Consider the following 16,547-nt stretch of genomic DNA (forward strand, 5'->3'; position numbering starts at 1 on the left):
CTATGTTGATATCCAGTTGGCCCAGCACTAGTCATTGAAAAGATTGTCCTTCTAACCCCCCATCCTTGTTTGTGTCACATTTAGCATAAAACATGTGTCCAACTCTTTTCTATTATATTCCCTTGGTCTTTGTGTCCATCCTTGTAGCAACATCACACTATTGTATTGGAAGACTCAATATATTTTAAAAAGTCAGTTCTCTGCAAATTGATTTATGGATTCAATGCATACAACCCTAGTCAAAATCCTAAAAGGTGTGTGTGTGTGTGTGTGTGTGTGTGTGTGTGTGTGTGTGTGTAACTTAGATAACAGGTGGTAAAATCTATGTGGACACACCAAGGGTGAAGGATAGCTATTTTTTGAAAAGGACATTTTTTTAAAAAAAGAAGAAGAAAGTGGAAGAATTTGTTCTCCTGGACACCAATACCAATTATAAAGCTCGTAAGGCAGTGTGATCCTCCTTGCTCTGGGCCTAAGGAGCCTCTTCCTTCTGTAGGCGAGGGGTCAGTGGGATGAAAGACCCAGCTGTGGCGTCCCAGGACAGGTCTGAGTCCACTGCATCCAGCTGTGTTCCCACGGGCCAATCCTTCACCTCTCTGACCTTCAGTTTCTTCATCAGTGAAATGGGCAGAGAGGGTCCCATGAAGCTGGAAGGAGACCATGGAAGGGAAATGGCTCTGTGAGCTGGAAAGCACCCCAGGTGTTGGGTTTCCACAGATGGTCCATCTGTAGGAACTCTCAGGGCTGGGAGGGGAGGCAGGCTCCCTGTCAGTCACCCACCCCTGGCTGGCCCAGGACCCCAGCTCTTTCCACTTCCCCTTGACTGCCGGATTCTCTCAGACCAGCTGGGGTATGGTGGGCAGTCTTTGCTGGTTGTCCCCAGCAAGAGTGGCTGCTCACCCCATTGTCTGCACTGTCTGACCCTAAGCCTGGCACAGAACAGGTGCTCCAGCAGTGGTCGTGAGATGGAGTTTTATAGAGCCCTGCTGGGATTTCACCCAGGTAAGGGACCAGTGATGGCAGAACAAGTGGGGGCCAGAAACTGTTGGGGGGAGGTGGGAGAAAGAGGGCAGTTACCTTTCCACACCTCGGACAGCATCAATGGCCCTCATTTACAGAGACTGGAGAACCTTCTGAGCTCTGCCTTCTCCTGGCTGCATGAACTCTGCAGTTTCTTCCTCTCTTCGCACTTGGGTTTCCTCCCCTATAAAACAGGAATTGTAATAACCACGCTGCTGGGCTGTGAGGAAGCTCACTCAAAGGGCGCAGCCTGGTCCCGCAATGTGGTTGGCACTTTGTAACTAGGAACTGAGAAATACTGCTTTTGTGGGTGAAGACATGCTGGGTTTGGAAATCAAGGGTTTGATAGGCAGGGTTTGCTGAAAAGCAGAGCCTTCCTGTAGCAATTTTAAGACGGAGCTTTGTGGTTTGACTGCAGTTTGGATGATGGGTTCTCGTGTTACTGGGAGGATTCTGAGCAAACGCCCTTGGGTTCCCAAGAGGAAGGGGTCTTTTCACCTAGGTATCTGCGGTGGGCTGATGCCACCCCCCCAACTCAGTGTGCACCCTTTTTACAAGATGCACCTGACTGCCTGCTATTGCATGGGGTCAGGGCCTGCCAGGGCATGCCCAGAGGGAACTGTGCCAGGAAGCCCAGCCAGAGCCCTCCCTCTACCCACTGCCCTGGGAGGCTGCGCCAACACTGCACAATCAAGACAGCAGCCCCACCCAGGGGCCCCTGCAACCCAAGCATGGGTGTTGGTGCCAAGGGAGGGTGGCATAATTTGTGTGATTCTGGATGTGATTAAGGGTGGGAGGGGTGTGGAAGTCAAAGCCAGGAAGGTTAGTTATGACTGGAGGCTGCTCTCCCTGCCCAGGAATGTGCCCCCGTCCCCTGATTGTTTGCATACCTTCTGTAACATGGACCTCTCTCTCTCCCACCTGCCCCACCTTTGTTCTAGAGACTGTACTTCTGTTAATGCATCCCTATTTTGTTTGTGTGTTTGCTTCTCCCTGCACCTATCACTATTGATCACACCAGAGTCCAGGGCTACTATCAACTAAAACTCACTCCTTCGCACTTCTTTCCTACCCCTTTCTTCTTCCCTCCCTTCCTTTCCTCCTTCTTTCCTTTTAGAGCAATACATCTCTATAGTCAGTTTATTCAAATGTGTATTGAGTATACCTGTGTATGCCAGTCCTGTTCTGGCTACTGGGGATTCATAAATGAACACAGCCTGGGTCCTGCCCACAGGAGGCTTCCACTTGTCATTGGAGAGCACACAGAGGGGTCACAGCTACCGCACCTGCCCTGGAGGAAAAGACAAAGTGCCTCATGGCCTCAGAGGGATGAGCAACTACCATATATGCCCAATATAAGACAACCCCAATAAAGGTGAAGGGCAATCCCTATTGCAAAATAAAGTTGAATAATATAAACTTTAAGGGATATAGATGAAATAGTCAGACATCTACTTGAAATATGTATTTCTTTACAGAGACATACATATTTTAAATCTTTTTTATATGAAATATTAATTTGGAATGACTGCTTTTGCCCAATCTCAAATTTCAAGAAACTATTTGGTTCAAATTTTTCACAGGTGACCTTGACACCAGTGTCCCCAACATCTGGTGGTGTGTGTGGCGGGGGTGGGGTTGGGGGGGGGTGGAATGTGCTTTTTTTGGTTTTCTAGAGCACATCTCATTCACAGGGACCCAGATGTGAAACACAGCCCTTTTGGTCCATGTGTCAGGTGACCACTGGACACTGCATCCCCTCTATAGGTACCATCTGCATAACATTAGGACAGTTGGGGCTTCACTTGCTGGAGGTGTGTGTTTGTGACTGCACAACATTGCCACTTATTTGAGTGCTCCGAAAGTGACCTTCAAAAGACCCATGTACCACACCTGCCTCCCTTGCAGTCACAAAGTCCCATTCGCACTGCATTGCTTTATATGAGTGAAATTTCCTCGACTCCTTTTATAGTCTGGTCTCTATATGCACCCTAAACTCACATGGACTGAGTTTGTGTCGCACTTATGCACCTTTCCCAAACAGGACTTTGTGTTTAAAAAGTAACGAGAGAGCACTTGTAATATGAGAAGTTAGCAACTCAACTACAAGACAACCTTCTGTTCAGACCTACATGATAAGTCAGGGCACGGTGGGGATTAGAGAAGGCTTCCTGGAGGCGCGGGCTTTGAGCTAATCTTGAAGAATGAGAACACTCTGGGCTGGGTCAGACACTCCAGGCAGTAGACACAGGAACAGCTGAGCTGGGGGACAGGGCGGGAGGCTCTCCTGCCCCCCTTTCATTCACACAGCTCTAGGCCAGCTGTGCCCCTTACCCGCTGGGGAATCTTGGGCACTTCTCCACTCTCTGAGAATTATTGCCTATCTGTGAAGTGGAGGTAATGATGCATATTTCATAAAGTCTTAAGGGATACAAGAGCATGGAATGTAGGGCCAGAAAAAAAACTGGTTCGGAATTGGGCCTTTTGGACAAGTCATTGCACCTCCTGAGCCTCAGTGTTCGGATCTGCACCATGGAGCCCAGTGAGGGCAGAGATTAGCAGGCTTCACTTCCGGCTGAGTGTGGTCTGGGTTCCTGCACAGACAGGAGAGGTACTCAGAAAATACCTGTGGGGTGAATGAATGAACCAGGAATGCCTGTTACTCTCTCTGCCAGGGACACTCTCCCCATGGTTGATTCCTTGCTGACGTGTCCCCCAAGTTCTCCTTGAGCCCCCCCCCCATCACCCCATCACTCTTATCTTGTTTATTTTCTTTCTGGCTTTGATCATTATATTGTGTGATCTTAATTGCTTGTTATTTCTGTCTTCACCACTAAGCATGCTTTGTCTGTATTGACAGTGCCCAGCACATAGGATGTGCTCAATAAACACTTTAATGAATGCGTGAAAGGATTCATGAATACGGGGTCCCTCCTCCCCACCTTTGGACACTGCTTATGTTTCTCCTAATTGTAGGTTCGTGATCCTACTCCTGCTCCAGTCACCTGGCTGGACTGCCTTCTTCAAGCCCTTTAGTATATATACTGTCTGAGGTGACCTTCTGCCTGTGTGTGTAGGTCCCCCACCCCCTGCACTCAGCATACTGTGCTCTGCCTGGTGGAGGGATTGGCCCCTTGTGGCCCAGCGCCTAGAAGAGGGCTTGGCGCACAGAAGGCCTTCTCAAAATATTGGAATAAATGAGTAAAAAAGGCCAGCAAACTGACAAGCCTGGCATCCCAGGGCGCCCAGCTGCCCGGCGTGCCTAGCAGCCCCAGGCGCCGGAACCGGGAGCGCGGGAGACTCGGCGGTTGTCCTCCAGCCGCCCGACGCAAACTTTCAAAAGATGCGGCGGCCTCGGCCCCGCCCCGCCCTAAGAGGTTGGAGGCGGCAGAAGGTGGGGGCGGAGCCCGCTAGCCCGAGCCGGTGGCTCCGCCTCCTCCTCCCGCAGCCACCGCCTCCCTCCCGGCTCCCGCCCGAGCTGCCGTCCGCCGGCTTGCCGGTGCAGCCGTGATGCCCCGCAGCCCGACCCTGGCCTGGGTCCCCGGTTCACCGCGTAATTAGCCTCCGTGCGCCCCGAGCGCGCCGCCACCAACGCCGCGCCCCGAAGCAGTGATGGGCAACACGGTGCACAGGACCCTGCCAGGTACGCCAGGGAGCACTGCCCGGGAGGCGGGCGTTGGGGTTCTACTCTCCCTGGGGTAACCGCTGGGTGACTTCCGGAGAGCCATCCCCGCCTTGGAGCCCTCGGCGTCCAGCGGGCTAGAGTCTCCAGTGCCTCCCGCACCCCAAATCCGCGTGCGCCCCGCGGCTGGGCTTTGCGCTCTGGGAGGGCGGGTGCAGCGTCCTGGTTACCTTGGGGACCCTCGGCCTTGTTCTCCTGGCTTTGGCCAGATGAGCCGGGGCGATGCCGAGCGCCCCCTCTCCTTTGTTCCAGCCGGAGGGCGCAGATGAGGGAGCTTGGGACGCCCCGGGGGGGTGACTGGAGCCGGGCTCCCCAGGGCTTCCGACGGCCAGCGCTGCCTGTTGTGTGGAGACTGCAGCTGTTGAGAGCGGGGGTGCCTCAGAGGTACCCCAGTTTCCAGCCGCCTACCGCCCCCGCGGCACAAGCTGCCTTGGTTTGGCGACGTTCCCACGCGCACCCCGGCTGCGCCCCCCTCTGGTGTCGGCTCAACTAGGGACTCTAGCCCCTCGGAGTCGCCGCTGCAGAGCGCATCGCCCCCTAGTTAAAACCACCGTAGAATTGCCGGGGCCAAAGTAAGGGAGTAGAGGGTGGGGTCGGGTGGGAGTGGGGAGGCACAGGAGGCCTTACTAGAGAATACCCGGTAATTGTGCGGACAGTCCAGCGCTTGGAGGCTCTGTGTCTGGCATATCCCGGTGCGATATGCAAAGAGGGTATGCAAAGAAGCTTCTCAGGAAAGGGAAATATGTGAACCCCAGATTTACAAATGAAGAAACTGAGGCTCAGGAGTGGAAATGACTCACCCAAGGTCACACCACTAGTAGGGGGAGAATCTGACGTGAGACCCGCTTCTGTCTGCCAGCCCTCCTCGCACCCCACAAGTCTTTAGAATAAGTCTTTATTTTGTTTTAAGGCTGGGTATTTGTAGCATCCTTTATGCAGAAGGTAAGGGGTGTGTGTGTATGTGTGTGTATGTGTGTGTGTGTGTGTGTTTAAAGCACAAAAGTCAGTGGGGAAGCAAGTCAGCTGTGGATAAATTTAGTGTGAGGTTTTAGGAGGAGAGGGACATATAACCCCATCTCTGCTCTAACACTCTCATATAGCTCCCTTCTAGGTGTTATATCAAACAATAATTATTTCTTTCCCTGGAGAGGATTGAAACGGACAATGCTGAGCCCTGGATTTCCAAGGTCAGCTTATGGAAGAGAAGCCAACTCCTACTTTATAAGCCTCTGGGCAGCTTTCAGGCCACTGCACTCAAACCTCCAAACTCTCAGGTGAAGTCACTAGCTAGTTAGTGGCAGAGTCAGGATTGAGCCCAGGTTCATTTACTGGAGGGCGGCCTCCACCTCTAACTGACAGGGCTATTGCCCAATGGAGGAAAACCCACCCACCCAGGCAGGAGGTGTCCAAGGATGTTGGCAAATACTGCAGCATCTCCCAGCCAGAAAGACATCAGGTGGAGGCATGGGCCCCTTTGTAGGTGTTCTTAATTAAGAAATAATTGTGCTGTTGTAGTAAAAAAGCCATTCTGCCACCTGTGGGTCAGGTTGGGGTGGGTGAAGGGACAGACACTGCCAGGCGAGCTAACTAGCTGGAGATGATGTAGTCTCCATCCAGCTCGGCCCTCACTCTGTGGACTAGGCCACTCTGGGCTGGGAGCCTGGGGTTAGGCTGGTTACCTGCCGCAGTAGCTCAGTGTGAACAATTCAAACTGTCCACTGGGGCTGAAGCTTGCACTGAGTTTGAGGAAGGGGACAGAGCTGGAATCCCTGAGCCACATCACGTGGCAGCTGCCAAGAATGTGAAGGGCCATTTATTACTTTTTGACCTCTTTGGGATTCGTTTCTCACACACATTGTGCCGTTTTTTACACCGCTGTGCTCAGCACTCGATGTTCCCCACACCTGGAATATCCTTTCTTGTCCATCTTTCAAAATCTCTTCCTCCTCCAGGAAGCCTTTCCTGACCACCCACACCCAATCCTATCTTTCGCTACCTAGATCCCCTCTTTAGTCTCTGCTTGTTCATCTGACCACGTTGCATTGTGATTACTCCACAGCTCGCCTCGGGACAGAGGTCGTGTCTTGACATCTTGTATCACTGGGTGATATACTAGATTGCCTGCCGGCCCAGAGGCTGGTGCCTGGCAGGGGCTCAAAACCTGGCAATGGAGCTCACATGTTGCCTGCATCTTAGGCTAAAAGAACATTCGGCTCAGCCTTGCCCCGTAGAAATCCTTGTGCTTTCATTCTCAGGAAAAGGACACATGCGTGGGGTCCCTTTTACGGGACTTGAAATAGAGAGCTGGCATTTGCTGAGCACCTGGATTCCGTGCCAGGGTTCCTGCGTATGTGGCTTCATTTACATGCCAAGCACGCTTTTCCTTAAGGCTCTGCACTGGAACCTTCTTCCCCCAGACCTCCACATGGCTCCCACCTCACTTCCTTCAGGTCTCTGCCAGTGCCCCCAGCACTGCCCTCTCTCTCCTCCCACCCTGCTTTGTGTTTCTCCTGGGTCACCATGTGCCATGCCATGTGGGTAGTTAGCTGCTGACTGTCTAAACAGGGGGGATGTTGTCTTTTTATTCACTGCTATGTAGTCAGCACCTGGAGCAGTGGCTAGTACATAGTAGATGTTCAGTAAATGTTGAATGAATGAATGCACTTAATTCTTGCAACAGCCCTGCAAGGTAGGGATTATCATCTTCATCTTACAGATAAGGAACCCAGAGCTCACAGGGCTCATCCAGCTGACAGAACCAGGATTGAAATCCAGGTTTATTTAGCTCCAAAGTCCTGAACTGTGCTTCCGACATGCAGGACCCTCCCAATCCGTGACTCAGATAACACTTATTGGGCACCCCGTAATCCCGTAAACGGGGTGCTATTGTGTACAATAAGGAAACACCAAAGAAAGGGAATGTCCTTTATGATTGATTGCAGGGACGCCCCTTGGCAGCCCTGGCAGAGGGCATCAGCAATTCAGATGAATGCCCTATAAATAGAAGTGAGTAGGGTTCAGCAGGGAACTCGCATTGGCTAAGCTCCTGCTGTGTGCATCACCTATTCTCTTTCTAATTGCAATTCAATTCTGCAATGTGAGGTGCTGTTCCCCATTTTACAGGTGAGGAGACTGAGGCCCAGAGAGGCTAAGACACTTGCCCCAACTCACACACTTAGGCAGTGGCAAAACTGAGCTTAGAAGACCCAGGGTCTATCTTATTCCTAAAACCACATGGGCCTTTTCTCTGGACTCCATTAGCCTTACCCTGGGCTTTGTAAGGGGAAGGCAAGTGTAAACACGTGGGGCTGTGGAGGGCAGAATTCCTGGGGGAGAAGAGGGAAGGACTGAGGAAGAGGAGGCCGTCTTCCCCTTATTGCCCCATCTGCACATTTCAGTCCCTTCCCTCAGTGTGCCTCTGGGGCTCGCCGAAGGCCTGGTTGGAAAGGAGGCTGAATTCAAACAGCCCTTCAGATTAATCATTAAGCCGGTCCATGCTTGAGCAAGTCAGCTGCCTTCTTAGTATTCTTCAGTCACCTGGCTTCCTGGAGCTTTGGAGCCAGGGAAGTGTGTTGACCCTGCTCTGTGTCAAGCCCTTATTGTCTGTTTTAAATCCTCATAACAACCCTTGCGAGAGGCTCTATTTATCCCCATTTTACAGGGAGGCACATGGAGGCTCAGAGAGGTCAAGGACAAGGGCACTATCCTCAGAGTGAGGGGGGAACCAGTCTTCCTAACCTAGGCGGACAGTCTACAAATGCTGTGTCCAGAATGGGAGGGGGGGGTGCGTGCTCCTACCCGGACCCCTCGGATGTTGTCCCCGCAGAGCCCGTGGACTAGGAGCGCATGGGTGCAGGGCCCATGGGGGTCAGGTCTGCTGCTCCCTGGCAGCAGGTGGTAATGCTTCGGGGGCCTGGCAGCCACTCTTTTCCCTGGATCTGGACTTTCTCAGCCCTTGGGAGGACAGGGGCCTTTGTCCCTCTCATTAGAGCCATCAAAATAGCTATGTGTAACCCAGTGACATTCCCCTGTCCCTGCCCCATCTGCCTCCCTCCCTTCCCGCTGAGCGAGAGGCCCTAGTGACAGTGGTTCCTCCGGCAGCCCTGAAACCTACAAGGCTGTCAACATGTTGTTGGGGGCCTGACAAGTCAAGGCTTCTTGGTGACAGCCCACAGGTTTGCTGGGGCTGGAGTGGGGATGGAAGGGTGGAGTGGTCTCATCCATCAGTGGAAGCGAGGAAGAGGGTTGAGTCTGTCCAGTGCCCGTGGAGAATCAGGAGCCAGAAGGAACTGGTGCCTTCCTTTGGTTTTAGCCTCTTCCTCCTCCCTTCACTTTCTCTCCCCTGGCAGGAAAGGAGGGATCTCTGGGACTATGGGAGTACAGGAAGGCTGCATGGAGGAGATGACACCTGAAGGAAAGTTCAACTTGCTGTCTGCCTCCCCCACTCGAATATCATCTCTAGCATCTTCTGTGGTTCTGTCACCCCAAGGCCACCCTGATCTCCACTTAAGTGTCACATGTCCAGGCTGGGGTGACCCTGGGGTGTACTCTGCTGTGTATCTTCCTGTGTGTGCACCTTCATTCATGTATCTGACATCTATTAGGCACCTTCATGTGCCAGGCACTGGAGGTTCAGCTGCAAATGAGATGGCCAGCTGGTATCGGCCCTCATGGAGCTGGCTGCTGGTAGAAGAGGAATAGAATGTTCTAATAGAATGGGACAACTAGTTGATTATATCACTGGAGAGCATAGGTGCTCATACCCTGTGCCTCAGAGAGGGAGGGGTTGGTGCCTAGCGCCCCAAACAAGGCTTAGCCACCAGACCGAGCCGTCTATAATGACGTAGAATAAAATATCAAGTGCATTCGTGTAGTAAGAGTATTTTTGCTTCATAAACCTTTGTTTCAGGTATATGTGTGTGTGTGTGTGTGTGTGTGTGTATTGTGTGTGTGTCACAGCGTGAAATGTTTTTCTATCATGGGTTGCAGTGATTAAGGCTCATAAGACCACTCACTGGTCAACTATAATGGGAGGTCTAGTGTCCTGGTCTAGAGCACAGATCTTGCAGTCAGGCTGCCTGGGTTCAAATCTCAGCTCAGCCATTTCTCAGTGGAGTGATTTTGGGCAAGGTACTTCTCTGTCTGTGCCTCAGTGTCCTCGCTGTGAAACGGGGAGCATGGGGGTGACTCCCTCACGGCTGGCAGTGGTGAGAATTACCCAGAGCAGGCAGTCTTAGTGCAGTGCCCAGGGCATTCACTGTCATGGTTTTTGTCGCTGTTGCCTTGAGCCTGCCCCAGGGGTCCCTGGACGGGGCTGGCTGACCAGCGCCCTTCACTTCCTGCCATGAAAGCCTTGGCGACCCTGAGCCTGGAGCCCAGGGCTGGACTGAGGGGTATCCCTTTCATGTATGCTGACAACTATCCCCCAGGGTTTCTCAAGCTCTTTCCGAGGCACCTGATTTCTGATGAGGAGAATCTTCTTGGCAGGTCACATTTTCTAGTTTTCATTTGTCCACCAGACCTCCAGGCGGGGCTGTGTGCTGAGCCTGAAATCATAGCCTGGGTTTAGGGACTCAAGGTTTCAGGGGTGAGACCAACAAGGACAGGCAGTTACAGCAATAACTGGGGGTGGGGGTGGGGGGAGTGGCATGAGAGCTTAGAGGAGACTGCAGGAAGACTTCCTGGAGGAGAAGTCTCTCCAGCAGAGACCAGAAAGCAGAGAAGCCAGCCAAGAGAAGGGACCAAGAAAGGTTGTTCAAGGCAGAGGGGCTAGATGTGCAAAGGCCTGAGGGGAGGGAGAGCAGGCCATATGTGGGGAGCTGTGGCATTCTGGGGGTACCAGTGCAAGTGGGGCTGGCATGTAGGGTCAGGGGTCAGGTCGGAGTGTGGGGGATGGTTCTTCCAGGCCAGAGCAGTCGGGAGTCTTAGATTTCCCAGCTGCCACACTCCCCGCCGGGATGGTGTGTTTCGTTTGCCAGCAGGGACATAGCATTTGCGCTGGGCTGGGCTGCAAGGACTGCTCAGAACAGGCTGTTTAATCTTCTCCATGGACAAGAAGAGTCAGCTCTGCCCTCTTTTGGACCAAAGGGCTTTCTCTACTTAGTTGTGCTCTATCCTGACTGAAAATAGAAGCCGAGAAGGCAGGTGTGTGGTTAGAGCTTAAAGCGGAGAAGCAGCAGCCCTGTGGTCGAAAGCGCTCACCTGGGCGGTGGAGCAGAGTAGTCAGAGCTTTGACCGGCTTGCCCACGCCAAACCCTTTCTCTATTTCATCCCATTTAAACCAGGACCAGACTCCCAGACGTGCTCTCCTATTTCACAGATGAGGAACCGAGCTCTGCCTTGGTTGGGTCAGGTGGCCAGAAAGTGGCAGAGCAGAACTTGACCCCAGGCTCCAAAGCCCCTTCGCCTCCATCACCAGGGGGCACTGCCCTCCGTCCTCCTCCTGAGTCCTGCCCCCCGTAAGCAGTCCTTCACACATGTACACCTTCTCACCTTCTCTGTCCTGGGAAGGTGAATGACTTCTGTCCACAGCAGCCAGAATGTAGCTGCCTGGGGAAAACGTCCATCCCCACCTCACCCCAGGCCTGTAGACTCTGGAACTCAAAAGCTGGAGGTGGCCTCGGGGAATCACGCCCTAGAGAAGGGGTGAACCCCTTCCTCCTGCCCAGCTAGGGCTCCAGGTTCTGACATGTCCGCCTGGTAAAAACTGGCCCACGGTCAGCCGCACACACTCTCCATTGCCAGGTGTCACCGTGCACCCCCACCCTTTCCCCTGAGCTCACAGGCCCTTCACCCCCACCAATCAGTCAGCAAGGGCGGCGGGCTAGGGGAGAGCCAGCCCTTTGTCGTCCTGCAGCCAGGCTCCCCCCGTGCTGTGCTGTCATTCCCAGCAGAGCTGGGAACAGCACAGGCAGGTCTCCTCCATGCCCGGGTCTGAGTCTTAGCCCTGCACCTTATTAGCAGGATCAGCAGCTTGACCTCTCTAAGCTTCGATTCCCTTTTCTGCAGAAAGGGGATAATGATGTTACCTCTCAGGCATGCACAGCGTCTGACAGATAGTAAATGTTCACACGAGGCACCTGTTACGATTACGTGTTCACTGGGCAAACAAGCCCCTGGTCCTGCTGAGCCCCACGCTCCTGAGGGAGACAGACACGAAAGAATAATAATAACCGCAAACTTGTATCATGCAGCCAGTCTGTGCCAGACACTGTTGTAAGCAGGTACCTGCATTTAACCCTCAGGACAAGCCCTGTGAGATAGCTGCTATTATTAGTCCCATATAACTGTTGAGAGAACAGAGAGAGAGGCACAGAGAGGGAAAGTAACTTGCCAAGGGCACACAGCTCAGATAGTCTGGCTAGAAGGAAAGGTGTGGGATGGATAACTTCCCAGTTGGGGTGGGGGGGCAGCGGGGGGCATTTCATATTTGCTCTGGAAGCCTTCAGAGTATTGAGCAGGAACCTGTAAGCATTTAGAAATCCTGGCATGTTTTTAGCTGCACACCTACTTTTTTAGTTGTTTCTCTCACATCCTTCCATGGCAGGGTGGGGGCAGTCTTCAGGTGGCCTGTGGGTTCACTGTGGGGTCCTCAGCTGATATTCCCTAAGGTCGGATGTATAGACCTCCAACCCCCTTTCAAAGCAGATCAGGATCCAGCTGATGTCTGAGGTCTTCCTAGACAGCAAAGCGAGGGCCGTGTCATTCCCAGGAGGCAATGAATCCCAGCAGCATGGCCTGGGGACCCCTGGAGGCTGAGAGCCACCTGCAGACCCCTGAGGCCAGGGGGCAGGCTTGATGGGGAAGGGCACTGTGGACGTCATGTGGAAGCAGATTTCAGCTCAGTCAAAGGAAGACCTTTCCAACCGTGGAAGCTGTCTGCAAGTGGACAGAAGGCGGCGGGAGGAAGCGACTCTTGCTGGAGTGGCACTGGTGTTCAGCCCAGCTAGGACTTGACATGGACATTGCAGAGGCAACTGGAGCGTCAGATGGACCTAGGATGGATTGTCCGTTGAGGCAGCTTTGACCCCAGGGTGTTATGGGGAGTGCTGTCTAGTGCGCCCCTGACAAACGCCTGCAGGGCCCTTGACGATCTTTCACTTCTATAATCCTCCTGCCAGGTCTGCATACTGGGAGATTTCAGCCCCATTTTATAGATCCAGAAACTGAGGCACAGGAAGATGAAGCTACCTGCCCCTGCCCGGGTCTGTTCCCTCCCCACAACCTCCCACTCTCAGCATTTTTGCAGACTCAGCAACAGGTATTTCTGAGTGGGGTTTGGACACCTCACCCTCATCCCTTCTTCTGCCTTCATCCTTCTGATAACCAGGCCTCAGGGTGGCTCAGCCTCACCTCTGGGCAGCAGGGGAAAGTTCCTTAATGAGTAAGCCATTTGGGGGAACGGGTGGGGTGGGCGTGTCTGGGGCAGCACTGGCACTCAGAACTGGCAGAACGCCCACAGCTATTAACAAGTGTATTTTGTTTACATCCTCAACATTGCACATTGTTTATATCATAATTATATCCCCCAGGCACGTGTTTTCTTTCCTTTTCCCAAGGATGATAGATTTATGAGATGGGTGGGCACACACATACCCGGTGTCTCCAAAACCCTGTCTGCTGGGTAACTTTCCACTCCAGAGGAGAACTTCCCTTCCCCTCAAGGTTCGGGTGACTCAAGGGCGGGAAATGGGAGAACAGAATTTCCATGTCTCTGGGGATGGCACAGGCCTTCATCCCTGGACACAGATCACCCAGGGGCTCTGTTCCCAGGACCAGAGTCTTGCGCAGGGTCACATAATGATTACAGATGTGGTCTTTGGCTGGAATCCCAAGAGAGGTGGTTAGAAAGGACACTGGTTTTGGAGGGAGTCTCAAATTCAAATCTCAGTTCTACTATATCTAAGCTGTGTGACCCTGGGCAAGTCAGTTCCCCTCTCTGAGCCTCCATGTCCCCATCTTTAGGATGGGGATAATGACGATACCTCCCTCATGAGGCTGTGATGAGGAATAAGTAGGAGACTCCGTGAGACATCTGAGCCCAACCCAAGGCAAGGACTCCATAAGTGGCCCCTGAAGGCAAGGCATCTGCGCCCCTGAAATTGATGTGGGGAGAGGAGCAATCAGACCAAGAAGTCCTGCTGTGTGGCACCTCTCGAGGCCCTGGGATCCACTACTAACGCACCTGCTGGTTGGCTAGGAAAGCACTTCTGCGGTCAGGCATACCTTGTTTTATTGCGCTTCACTGTATTGCTCTCCCCAGAAGTTGCCTTTTTACAAATGGAAGGCAAGACCCTCCACCAGCAAAAAGAGTTCTACTCACTTTATTGCAGTGGAACCGCAGGATGGAGTCCGCAGGAGCTCTGAGGTGTGCCTGGACCGGTCAAGAGCACACACGGGCATTGGATTCACACCTGAGTTGAATGCTGACCCAGCTGTGGACTTGCGCATGACCTTGGGCCAGCCCCTCACCCTCTGGGCCTAATGTCCTCATCTGCGCAATGGGTCCATAGGGCGGTAGAGAGGCCCCAGTGAGCCACCACCCTCAGATCATCAGAGCTTAAAATATATGGAGATTCTTATCAAGGCTCCAGAGTTTGCATTTCCAACGTATATCCTTTACCTCTTTGAATAACGGGGGCCGAAGTCCACGCAGGCCTCCTACAGGCCTCGTTCGGCACCCACATGCTCCTGTGAGCCCTCAGGCATTTGGAGGAAGGCCAGCATGATGGAGGAGGGGGAGAGAAAAGAGAAAGTGGGTCTTCAGAGGAGGAAGCAGAGTGGAAGAGGGACCCTTCAGAGGCATTTCTCAGTGGGCCTCAGAGCCAAACACAGCAGGGAAGGAATCAGCATCAGTTGGGGACCTACTGTGTGCCGGGCACTGTGCTCTTGTTCTTCCTGCAGGGATGACTTCTACACTTTGCCCGAAGCAGCCATAGTTTCTTTCTTTCTTCCTAGCCTTGGGAGCCGGGCTGGTAAGGGTTCAAATGCCAACTTCACCGCTTCTTGGCTGTGTGACCTTGGGCAGCTCTCCCTACCTCTCTGAGCCTCCCTTCCTCACTCACAGTAGGTCTACAGGAGGATCACAGGAGATCTGGTGGGCAGATGTCAGTCTCTGCATCGCCCCCTGGGAGGGGTCAGCCTCTCTGACCATGCCCCACCCCCAATTCCTTTGCCAGACCGTAGGGCCTTAGGCCCTGGGGCTCCATCCCCCACTATAATCAGTCACCCACTTTCTGTTTTTAGAAGCTTTGTTTATTGTTCATCCCAAGTTCTGCCAAACCAAGGCCTTTGAGCAGCTCTAAACAAGCTGATTGATGACTTCCCCCACCACCGTTGCCCCTCCCTGAGACCAAGCCAGGGCACCGGCCACCCCCTTGGCCAGAAGGTGGCTCGAGCTACTTGTACATAGTCGAGCTTTTCTCCTTGGAGGTCAGGGGTTAAGTGAGAGACCTTGGGGAGGCGTGAGGCATCAAACAGGACGGATACAGCCTCCAGGGTCAGACAGGACCAGGTTCAAAGACAGGCGCCGCCCTCACAGGCAAGGACGTCTGCCTCTCCGGGCCTCGATTCCTCACCTGGGAGCCACCTGGCAAAAGTGGCAATGAGTGGGTGGGCTGCACGGCCAGCACCTGGCACACAGTGGGAGTGCCACCAAGGAGATCCCCACCCCTCGGTGCCCGCAAGCACTGCCCAGCGGTGGGGCTTATGAAACATTGTCTCAGCTTCAGGAGTGAGAACAGTGACGTTCAAGGGAGCTTTCTGCTGCAGCGCTGCTGTTGACCCTGAAAGGTGCCCACCTGGGGCCGAGGTTAGCCAGCGGCCAGGCTTCTGGGCATCACCCAGGTTGGAGGAATGGCCACCCTCAAGGCAAAAAGGAGGAAGCTGGCAGATTCGGCCAACGAAGCAGCTACCCCGGGGTGGGGGGCGGTGCAGTGGGGGTGGGGCTGCCTGGAGGGGAGGCAGGTGCCAAGGACCAGGACTGTGCACGTGACTTTCGAAACCTGGACTGCTTTTCTCACTCCCACTGTCCGAGTCCTTTCGATAGGCAGGGGAGAGAGGAAGACACAGTTTCCCTGGAAAGACCCAGGGCCTGAATCTCATGCTTGCAAGAGGTAGATCCTCAGGTGCTCCCTGCCTGCTCCAAACACTGCAGTGCCCCTCCGAGCCTTCAGCAGGAACGTCTGTGTTGCCTCCAAGTCCCTGTGTGACGCAGCTCCCGGCTCCCTCTCCGCCTTTCCCTCTGCTTTCTGCCCAGTATTCCTCGCAGTTCCCCAAGTGCACTCGGCTCATTCTCACCTCTGGGCCTTTGCCTGTGCTGTTTCCTCGGCCTGAAACACACTTCCCCATCTTTTATCATCCTTCCAGCCACGTCTTCCTCAGTCTGCAGAGTGGCTTCTCTGAGGAGCGTCCCCTTGGCCCCAGCCCTTCCTGCTGACCACCCTGTGCAGTCATGGCGCCTGTATTTCTCCCCTGCTGGTCTCTCACTCTTGAGGGCAGGGACTGTGGGTGACTTGTCAGGACATGTGTCCCTGCAGCCAGCACAGGCCCTAGCATGCAGCGGATGCTTCCATACATGTCAGATGAAGAAGGAAATGATGTACTTGAGAAAGAATGAAGGCACGTCCCCCCACCCCGTCGTTAGCGGGGCCCTGACCCTGGGAGCTGGCGCCTCTGAGGTTGGAGTTTCCTGGGTCCGTTTATCAAGAGGAGTCCTCAGTCAAGGGGCCCAGCAGAGGGTTGGGACAGGCTTGGGAATCCCAGTGCCACTGAGCACACTTTGAGGGGGCGTTGGAATGACCTCACCCCCTGGGAACTCAATGCATCCAGCCCACTTGAGCAAAGA

The 16,547-nt window shown here is 53.7% G+C and overlaps 1 protein-coding gene and 1 long non-coding RNA gene across 2 annotated transcripts in view; one reads left to right on the top strand and one right to left on the bottom strand.

Annotated features, from left to right (window-relative positions):
* Nucleotides 1-339: 339 nt before the first annotated feature.
* On the bottom strand, nt 340-5,201 carry LOC109379413 (uncharacterized). Its single transcript, XR_002123199.1, has 4 exons — nt 4,873-5,201; nt 2,186-2,311; nt 1,078-1,204; nt 340-647 (listed from the first exon to the last, which is right to left on the bottom strand). It is a non-coding gene; the product is annotated as an uncharacterized LOC109379413 (long non-coding RNA).
* NEURL1B (neuralized E3 ubiquitin protein ligase 1B) overlaps nt 4,479-16,547 on the top strand; it is a 29,480-nt gene continuing 17,411 nt past the window's right edge. Inside the window, exon 1 of the mRNA XM_019635978.1 lies at nt 4,479-4,663. Within this exon, the coding sequence (XP_019491523.1) occupies nt 4,633-4,663 (31 nt within the window). The 5' untranslated portion in view covers nt 4,479-4,632. The remainder of the gene's footprint in view (nt 4,664-16,547) is intronic.

The sequence above is a fragment of the Hipposideros armiger genome, unplaced genomic scaffold, assembly GCF_001890085.2.
Source record: "Hipposideros armiger isolate ML-2016 unplaced genomic scaffold, ASM189008v1 scaffold_25, whole genome shotgun sequence".
In the NCBI taxonomy this organism is placed as follows: domain Eukaryota; kingdom Metazoa; phylum Chordata; class Mammalia; order Chiroptera; family Hipposideridae; genus Hipposideros; species Hipposideros armiger.